Source organism: Girardinichthys multiradiatus, chromosome 24 (genome assembly GCF_021462225.1).
Source record: "Girardinichthys multiradiatus isolate DD_20200921_A chromosome 24, DD_fGirMul_XY1, whole genome shotgun sequence".
Taxonomy (NCBI): Eukaryota; Metazoa; Chordata; class Actinopteri; order Cyprinodontiformes; family Goodeidae; genus Girardinichthys; species Girardinichthys multiradiatus.
Window position 1 is genome coordinate 21,873,790 of NC_061816.1, and position 9,972 is coordinate 21,883,761.

The following is a 9,972-nucleotide window of genomic DNA, read 5'->3' on the forward strand; positions in this document are numbered from 1 at the left end:
CATCCCATCAAAGTTAGCCACATGTAAGGTGATCTTCAAAAGTTAGGAAACTGCTATGATAAGAAAGGCACTAACCTAAATTTGTCCATATCTAGAGTACGAAAACTGATAAAAAAAACTTTCAACTGGAGCTGACTTCCAGAGCATACTGTCCCACTTTTAACTGGTACAGGAAAAAGAGAGCACGTCTTAAATTTTGGCATTCCTTAATAGGCTTCCAGTTCACTTCTGAATACATTTTTAAATCTTTTCATATGTTTTTAAATGTCTTAACTGTTGTGCAATAGCTTCTTTTTATTTTTATCTCTACCGATTCATGTATTTTTTTTCAGTATCGCCCACTTGATTATTTTATTGGACAGCACTTTGGTAGACCTCGTTGCTGTTTTAATGTGCCTTATTAATAAAGTGGTATGGTATTGAAAATTCATGAACATTCTTTTACATAGATGCTGCATAGAAGTTCTATTTAACAATGTTTGGTTTGATTTCCTTTTGGTTCTTTAGACTCCTTTATTATTTATGACGTAGAACTATTCTGAGAACATTGCTAACGGTCTCTATTTTGACAATAGGATAAACAGCTAAAACGTTTAATTTCCCTTAAATAAATATGGACATTTTAATTTGTCCATATTTTTCATTGAAAAACGAAATGTTAAAAATTAAAACGTTAATATTTGCACTTCCGTTGCATTCAGTAAAGTAATGTTGAACGTAGCCTCATACAGCGAGAAAAGCTACATTCTCGGCTATCTCCGTAGATTCCCCAGTCCCCTCGGTAGTTTCCGCAACCTTCCGGCTTCCACCGCCGCGCCTCGGATCCTCTCGGCACAGTCGATTCCTTCGCTGTCGTCTCACTGCCCCGTCCTCCTCTCCGTGTTGTTGTTCTCGGTGACGCGACGGAGGTGTAGCCTGACGCGGTCTCTTACGTGTCGGTCTGAATAAAAGTGGAGCTCCGTAGACCCGGGAGTGACGAAGCGAGTCTGTATTGGTAAGAGGACACGCGTCTGATGTTTGCTAAACAGATAATATATATGGCTGCCCGCAGATTATATTTGTAGCCACATTTCCGCACAGGGCCAACAAAGAGATCATGGCGGCGGTTGTTGCAGCGGCAGAGGCTCACAAAATGAGTCAGTCTCTGTAACGCTGAGACATAGGTATTAATGTGGGAGTGGGATTTATTTTTTTATTTAATAAACTACGCAGGAATTAATTTCTGAACCACCTATCTATTCGACTTTAGCTCAGACTTTGTTTATACCAGTGATGAATCAAAACTGATTAAATAAACCAGTATATCTGTCCTAGGTGTAAAGAAAACAACAGGCTGGCTTGCAATGCATGCAGACATTTCCCTCCAAAGAAGCTTCCAGCTAGCAACATAGCGGTATCAGCCAGCACAGCTTCAGGGAAAACTGCATTTAAACGCTAATGCCAAGCTCCAAACATTGACATGTATATTAAAAAAATTAAGCTAACTGGAACATTAATATGTCGTAAATGAACTGATGCTAAACTCTGATATCATTCATTGCATTCATGTTAGCCACCTAGCATGCTAACATTTATAGCTATGCTACCCGTAGCTGCTAGCTGCCCGTTTAACTGCAGCTTTAGGCTAGAAAACAAATAATGCTTCATGTTTCGACGTCATCGATATCTTTTCGTGTGTTCTCGTGTAGCTCAAATGGACATTGCAAATGGGTTTCTACTGCTGTGTGTAACAAACCACACCCTCCCTCAGCCAAAACTCAGCCTATAGAGTATTTATTGCAGCGTACTATACAGCGGGTTTACTGCGCACAGGGCAGAGCAAGATGGAGCCGATTTGTTTTTCTTCATCAAGAGTGGGTTATGTGTGTTTATAAAAAGCTTGAGGAAAAATGCCAAAATACTATGGCTGCATGATTTTAACCGTAATTATTCCTACTGCCAACAACATGGAATGCTCTTTAGATTATAATATATGATTATAAATGACATCCTTGTTATTTTGATATGGAAACGCAGACTTCAGAGAAACAGAACTAACACCCACATGATTTTATACTAGTTTTGTTGAGAAATATTATCCTTTTTTTCATTCTGTTTTTCATTGAGTAACACAGGTAGCTAGTTAACTAGCCTGGAGTCTGCTGCTTTACAAATGTGTAAATCTATCTATAGGTGGCCGTGGCATGACTTGTTTTTCCCCAATGAAAGCATGCTGGAAACTGTCGTTTGGTTTACTTTTTTTAAATTAAAACAATGGAGCTATATAAATATATTGGCCTTTAAAGGGGTAAAATCCCAAAATGATATTAATATTGATATGAATATTTTAGGCTAATTGTTGCCAGTGTGGCATTTTGTTTTACATCTCATAGTGAGGGAAAAAGTGATGAGTCAGAAACAAAGTTGCTGCTAATTAGAGTGCTAAAAAAGGTGCATTCAGGTGCATTAATAATATAAGCCAATTCGAGTAAAAATATTTTAAGAAGGCGTGGACTTACCCTTACAGTGTCCCTGTGATTATATATATAGATTTTTATTATTTTTTAGTTGCAGCACTAGGCTTTCATTTTTCCAACAGTAGGCAGACAGGAAATGGGGAGAGAGGGGGGGAAGAAACTCGAACCCCAGACAGCCGCTTCTTGGACTGTAGCCGCTATCCATGGGTCGCGCCCTTACCCCCTACATTTGTCCACATTTATGCTCTACAGATTAAAGCAATAGCAACTGTCTTGCTTTGTTAATTCGCTGATGTTAAGTTTGATTGGAGCAGAAGCTCCCATGATGCACATCTCTTATTCTTTAATTATTAAAGATCTGTTGAACGTTACAAACATCTTCCAGGTTAAAACAGGCTTTATTTCAGTTTCAGAGTCATTAAATTGTCAAATGATGATAGCTGATCAATCAGATGGGAGCTCCAATCAGAAAACGGGGGTGGAGGTTATAACCACGTCATGGACTCTGCTGTTGCAGTGGATGGAGATCTGTCTCATCAGATTACAGCAGCACTCTTGAGGTAAAAGGGGCTGCTCAGCGTGTGTGGATTTAGTCTAGATTAAAGTCACCATTTAAGTGGAAACGCACACAAGGATATTTCAGGAACTTAATGCCTCTTTAGTTTGTTGAGCAGTTTCTGCACTTTTTCTGCTAGAGAACAGAATTCATGGTGCCATCAATTCCAGCAAGTCATTCAGCTCCTGGTGAAGCAAAGCAGCCCCAGACCACCACACTACCACCACCATGTTTATGTCAGTGGGATGTCCTTTTCCTGAAACTGGTAGTTTTATACCACATGGAAAAAGATAATGTTTCGCGGATCGTCGGGAGGATTTTTGGGCAGATGTAACACAGGTTTTTGTGTTTTCTGTGGTCAGCAGTTCTTTTGAATTTTTGTCAGTCAGCTACTCCTGGGAAGGTACTCCACTGTTTTTATTTTTTGCACTATAAAACCCCTCAACTGAACTTCCTGGGTTTGTTTGTTGCAGCTTTTAAATTAAGATGGAAGCTGGTACAGAGGTACAGCAGAGTGGTGAAACAGTTGTCTCTGAGTCCGAGGTACAGCAGATCACCCTTGCTCAGGTAATTCCTACCATCTTTGCAGATTTACAGATGGCTGCTCCGTTCATTTAATTAACCCCGAGGCGTTTGCATGCCGCCGGGTTTGCAGGCGTCCATCGCAGCAGGCCAGGTATCATCCGGAGGTCCAGGAGTCACTATAGTGCAGCTACCTAACGGTCAAACAGTCCAAGTGCACGGGGTGATCCAGGCTGCTCAGCATTCCGTCATTCAGTCACCACAGGTCCAGGCTGTACAGGTAAAGAGAAGCGAAAACATTTAAAACTCTCCCACTACAACCAGTTTCATTCATCTTTAGAGTAAAGCCCTGTTTTTTATTTGCTTATAGATTGCCGCTGTGGAGAGCGAGGATTCCCAGGAATCTGTAGATAGTGTCACAGATTCACAGAAGAGGAGAGAGATTCTTTCTAGACGGCCTTCTTACAGGTTTGCTTTACATGTCCGATAAAAAACAAAACGGCACAAGAAAACAAAGATGAAGAATTTTGTGCTCTTTAAGTGCAAGCTGAGATTCAGCTGTGATTTTATTGGCTTGAACAGGAAGATTCTTAACGACTTATCGTCAGATACTCCTGCCGTGCCTCGAATTGAGGAGGAAAAATCTGAAGACGACTCAGGTCCAGCCATCACCACAGTCACTATGCCCACTCCCATTTATCAGACCAGCAGTGGCCAGTACAGTAAGTGTTTGCCACACAGTATCGTTTAGGTGTGATCATGTGGAAGCCATGCACTCACCCCCCCCTCTCTGCAGTTGCCATTACTCAGGGCGGGGCCATTCAGCTGGCCAGTAACGGCACAGATGGAGTGCAGGGCCTGCAGACCCTCACCATGGCCAACGCTGCTGCAGCGCAGCCAGGGACCACCATCCTGCAGTACGCCCAGACCAGCGACGGCCAGCAGATCCTCGTTCCCAGTAACCAAGTAGTTGTTCAAGGTGAGGACGTGTTTTAGCTTTATGCTTTACTTACAATCATTGAAATAGAAAGTACACCCTCTAATGATTCTGGGCTTTTTCTGTGTCAGCACATAGTCAAACATATCTGGACTTCACTGGGTTTTGCAGTGACTCACAAAACTATTCACACCCTGTAGTTAGAACCACAAACCTCTATGGACTTTATTGGAATTTTTTTAACAAGTACCAATAGAGGCAGATTCTCTCAGTCCACAGCTATTAAATCGAAATAAATCCAGTATGTATGCGGCCTGTATGTAGATGTGGTCCTAATGGGAGAAACACCAGAATGTTCCGTGTTAATTAAATCCTGATTCTCTTTAAGAACATTAACTGAAAAAGTCTTCTGTTTTCTAAATGAATGAAGTCTGTGTTGTTGTGGCTGCTTACCTTAGTGTTGGTCTGGTAGAAAAGATACAAGGTCTAGAAGGCCACAACAGCTTCCTAAGCTCATCTCTGCTGGATCTCCCACCCGAAAGCAATAAAACAAAGCTGAGTTTAGGCTATACGTTTTAATGGTTAGGGCATGAGCCATCAATTCAGAACATGGAGAAACATGGTGGTGGCAGCATCATGCTGTGTGGAGGATGATCAGAGTTGATAGGAAGATGGATGACGCTAAATACAGGAAAGTCCTAGAAGAAAAGTTGTTAGAGGGTGCAGACGACTTCAGACTGCGGCGGCGTTTCACCGTCCAGCGGCACGATGACCCTAAACATACCCCAGAACATCCGCCCCTGTAATCAGTTGGTTCTTCCTCCTCACCGCTATGCACTACTTCCTGTTGCTCCTACACCTAAAGTGTTGGGTTGAAACATGATGCACTAGTTGTCAATCACATAGGATGTCTGTCTGTTTTTACCCACCAGCTGCTTCTGGCGACGTCCAGGCCTACCAGATCCGGACAGCTCAAACCAGCACCATCACTCCGGGGGTAGTCATGGCAACATCTCCTTCATTGGGAACAGCAGGAGGTACAGAGGAAGTCACACGGAAAAGGGAGGTCCGACTGATGAAAAACAGGTACTTGAATCCGTGAATGGAAAAAATCGGACTCCTAAGCCCCCGTTTTTTTGTTTTTTAGAGTAATGTGAAACTGTAACTGAATCTGTGTGCCACACAGGGAGGCAGCCCGGGAGTGTCGCAGGAAGAAGAAGGAGTACGTAAAGTGTCTGGAGAACCGTGTGGCCGTACTGGAGAATCAGAACAAAACCCTCATTGAGGAACTCAAAGCCCTCAAAGACTTGTACTGCCACAAATCAGAGTAGAAAAGTCACCAAACACCGCCTGGGGGGGCAGTGGGGGCCCGCGTCCCCATGTACAGAGACTCAGCTTAGAGCCACGCTTACAGAAGCGACTCCTCCTTTTCTACTTTTCCTGCTTTCTTAAAAAAAAACTGCTGATGAATCTGAGAGTGGCAATTACTAAGACTTAAAAAATTGTCTGTCCCTCTTTGAAGCATCAGTTTCCCATGAAAAGAGGTGAGGCAATGTTTCTGAGATCATGTGGGAATATCCAGGAAAGCATTCCAGCCACTGGTGCCCAGTCAGACTGGGCAGAATCACCAGCAAAGAGGAGCTGACATCAAATACCTCCCACGATGGAACCCGGTCGCTCAGAGAGGTTCCCTTTGTACTTGTAATTTGCATTCATCTGTTACCTAATCACTATAAACTGTAGGTGGGTCCTTTTATCTCTGACTTGTATTTTGTTTATCCTCAGTTTATTTGCTTCTGTGATGCCTTTTTGTTTTTTTACATAAATCTGCCTTTTTAGGACACGAACAAACGGCTAAACGTCGACTGTAAAATGCAGCTTTAAGAATACAGTATTGAACTTGGGAAACATTTGACAGTTTGTCTAATTTTTTTGTTTTTATCTGAAGATAAAGGCTAAATATTTTTTTTAATGTAACCCAAAATGATGCAAATCATTTAAAGTTCCTGCTACAGGAATAAATTAGGGCAGGGAGTATAAGATGTATCATAACTTAAGGGGAAAGAAATAGTTTATTTTTTGTTAAAGGTGAATTTCAAAAATGTACTGACCTTTATTTTTACAGTTTATTATTTTTTGAAAAGTTAGTTTTACTGTTTTTTAACAAACAAAAACTGGACTTTTGCTGTAAAACAAATATCTGCACAGGCAGATTAAAAAGTACACCTTAGGTTTTTTTTTTTTTTTACAGGGTTCTAAAGTTATTTAAATCTAACTTCCTGTATTTCATGCTGAAGAAAATTTGTATAGAAAACTTAAGTATAGCCCATGAATCTTTAGACATCTGGCTTCACAGGACTCTAGAATAGTTTTACGGACCCAGGTACTGCCTCTGCAAACCAGCCCAAATAATCACCGCTCCACAACCGTGCTTAACAGTAGGAGTACGGTGTTTGTGATGTTATGCAGTTTAGTTCTCTCCCAGATTGAATAACTACTTTGCCTTTTAAATTGTAAAGGAGAGGGGGGTGTACTTAGTATTTAAGTCTCACCTTTATCTTTATAACTTGACCATGTCTGTTTTTAAATATTAGAACTTGGTAAAAAAAAAAAAACTGCTTTTTTATTGTTCTAAAACACAATACCCTAAAATTTAGAGGGTGTACTTACTATCCATAAAACCTTAATTTGTAAATCTTTAAAGACTCACCGAATGAATATTGTTTTATAATGCACAATAGGCCCAGGTCATTATTCGGACTTTTTGTGAGGAAAACTTAAACCTCTTAGGTATAAAGTAGATCCGATTTAGTCTCCCTCCACCCTGGAAGTCTGTAGGAAAACGGAGCGGTGTGCGCACTTTCCTTGCTTTTTAACAATCCTGAAACAGTTCAAAGAACTTGAAGGGCCCGGAGCCGACTGCTCCGTGAGATTCCTCCAAAGGTTTTACTAAACAAGTGTTTTCATTAACATGGGATTCGGTCCAATTAAATTCCCTCCTGAAAAAAAGAATGTAATGTGTGACAAGATCAGAGAATGAACGGAGCTGTTATTTTAATAATGCAGAACGCCATATTGTACTATGTATAGTCATGAAGTAGTATGCTTTTTTATGTTTTTTTTTTTCACATTTTCTAAATGTCAACATCAACTTGTATAAGAGTGCGTTTCTGTTAGAGGCATATAAAAGATTTTTGGCAGCTGATAATAAACGTGTTTCTGGTGTTTTTTTTTTTTTTATTTCCTTTAAACCTTGTTTGGTCGAATAGAAAAACGTGTTATAAATCCCTCCTCATAGGGAGTCTGCATGCCTTGTACACATGAATGTCCCTGTCTTTGTCATAGTGGACCTCCTCCACAGCGAACTGGTGCTGGAGCATGCTCAGGAAGTTCGTGTCCCGCTCGTAGCGGATCTTGCAGGCCAGTAAAACAACAGTGCTGTCCGAGCATAAGTGCTCCAGGGTCAGCAGCAGAGCTGGAAATGTCTCCTCCAGGTAAATGATGTCTGCTCCCAGAACCAGATCAAATCCTCCTACTGGGAAACGTTCAAGGCCCTGACCCCAGGTCAGTTCCAAGACCGCCACAGAGTCGCGGGACTGTGGCGGCAGGTTGGCATTGACGTTGGCAGAGAGGAATTCCAGAGCAGCTTCCCGGTCTGTGATGGTCACATGAGCACCTGGAAAATGGGGAAAACGGCCATCTCAAATCCAAATATTCATTTAAATTCATTATTGATCAGTAATTCATCAGATGAGCTCATAAATAAGTTATGTGGCTCCCTCTTCATTAATAGTCACAAAATCTAAGGATTTTCCTTCAATTATATCTATAAATCATGAAATTCGTGTGGACTAAGATTTAATTCAGAAATATTTTCTAAAGTTTAAAATCACATCAAAGCTACAGTGGATTATGTCAATGTGACATCACTCAAATCTGAAGAAAAAACTGGGAGGTTATCTTGTTGCAAGAACCCACATTTATTTTTTATGGAACAATTATGACACCGTACAATAAATTGTTACTAATCATGATAGCACACTATTCCCAAACTAGCCATTTCCTTGAGTTTTCCAGAACAACGTTGGCAGACATTCATAGGAATATCATGCTAACTTTTTCCAAGAATGTCACAAAACTTCGATAGCCACAACACAAAACCAATTTTTCTGCAATTTGACGTATACATTCTAAGTAAAACATGAAGCATGAGGTAGTGAAACATTTAGAAAAGTTCTAGATCGCAGAAACTAGCATGGATGATGCCACACACTGACCTATCTGAAAGTTCCGCCTATTGAAACTTTAGCTGCCAAAAAGCATCCAAGCAATGGTGCTCAGAATAAGACTGTACAAAAGTAATATGGATGCTCCGGTGCGTTGCCCTGGCAACCTCAATCAGCTAAACAGAATATGCTTGTAAGTTCTAGATGTTCTGAAAAATAAGTTTGGGTATTCAATCTGTCGTAAGGTCCGCACTGCCCTCTGCTATATATATATATATATATATATATATATATATATTACTAATTAAATCGGAGTTGGAGTGAGCACCGTGACTTAGTACTTTTACAAACAAGGTTGCTTTTAAAAAATTTTCCACACCCTATTTGGTTGTCTATTGATCCACAGTTCAAATGGTTAAACATATTTACTTTACGTTTGCATTACATTCATTAAATGCAGTTTTGTGACTTGTAAACACATCAAGAAACAGCATATTATTCTATGTACTGTGGTAAATGATTAATATGATTCTAAATATTGGTTTTGGTACTGGCCTTAGAAAACACTTATCAGTCGACTGTGAACTTACCCAGCAGAGCTGCTACAATACCCACCAGTCCAGTCCCAGCTCCCAGTTCAATTGCCTTCATCCCCTTTAACTCCACTGCTCCCAGCTCCAGATACATACACATAACAACGGCCTTGGGGAAAATAAAACAAACATTACATGATTATCTAACCCCGTTGGTTCTGTTGCAGCCAAAATGAAACTCACTGCATCCCAAACAACTGCAGCCACCCCCAGCTTCCTCCAGTCCTGAGCCAGACGGAGGTCCTGGTTGGCAAAACGGAATTCTGCTGAGGAATTGTGGAGTTTGGTAAGTGCAGGGAGCGGATTTTCTTCATAAGGAACGAGAGCCATGCTTCACATACATAACACCTTTCATTGAGTTTCATAGAGCTGGTGTGTAACTCTTCTTCTTAAACCTATAAAGGAACCTTGATCGTTTACTGACTCATTAGCGCCATCTTCCGTTTCTTTTTAACATCCCCACTATTAAATCCGTTAAGGTCGACTGAATTTTCGGCACCAGTTCCAGAGAAGTCACTGATTTAGCTTTAAACCGAAACGATAACACAACAATGTCCCATGTTAGATCAAACCGTCACACCCGACAGCCTTTTGATTATCACCGCACATATAGACGTGTCGACCAATCACGTTACAGCTTAAATAAGCTTACCCAATGAGAAACCGTGTTTTTCTGAAGGCC

At 40.8% G+C, this 9,972-nt stretch overlaps 2 protein-coding genes across 3 annotated transcripts; one reads left to right on the forward strand and one right to left on the reverse strand.

Moving 5' to 3' along the window:
- The first annotated feature begins 836 nt into the window (after window positions 1–836).
- LOC124861356 (cyclic AMP-responsive element-binding protein 1-like) lies at window positions 837–7,696 on the forward strand. Of its 2 annotated transcripts, XM_047355006.1 has the most exons (8): window positions 837–994; window positions 3,486–3,579; window positions 3,668–3,814; window positions 3,905–4,002; window positions 4,117–4,256; window positions 4,331–4,513; window positions 5,404–5,557; window positions 5,658–7,696. In XM_047355006.1, the coding sequence occupies exons 2-8, from the start codon at window positions 3,499–3,501 to the stop codon at window positions 5,800–5,802; spliced, it is 948 nt and encodes a 315-aa protein (XP_047210962.1). In that variant the 5' UTR covers window positions 837–994; window positions 3,486–3,498; the 3' UTR covers window positions 5,803–7,696. The 2 variants fall into 2 exon arrangements, with proteins under 2 accessions (XP_047210962.1, XP_047210963.1); XM_047355007.1 differs by lacking the exon at window positions 3,486–3,579 and having other exon boundaries at window positions 847–994; window positions 3,602–3,814.
- mettl21a (methyltransferase 21A, HSPA lysine) lies at window positions 7,504–9,905 on the reverse strand. The gene is made up of 3 exons (XM_047355008.1): window positions 9,474–9,905; window positions 9,288–9,399; window positions 7,504–8,147 (listed from the first exon to the last, which is right to left on the reverse strand). Exons 1-3 carry the CDS (start codon window positions 9,618–9,620, stop codon window positions 7,750–7,752), a joined length of 657 nt encoding a protein of 218 aa, XP_047210964.1. The 5' UTR covers window positions 9,621–9,905; the 3' UTR covers window positions 7,504–7,749.
- Between the last annotated feature and the right edge of the window lie 67 nt (window positions 9,906–9,972).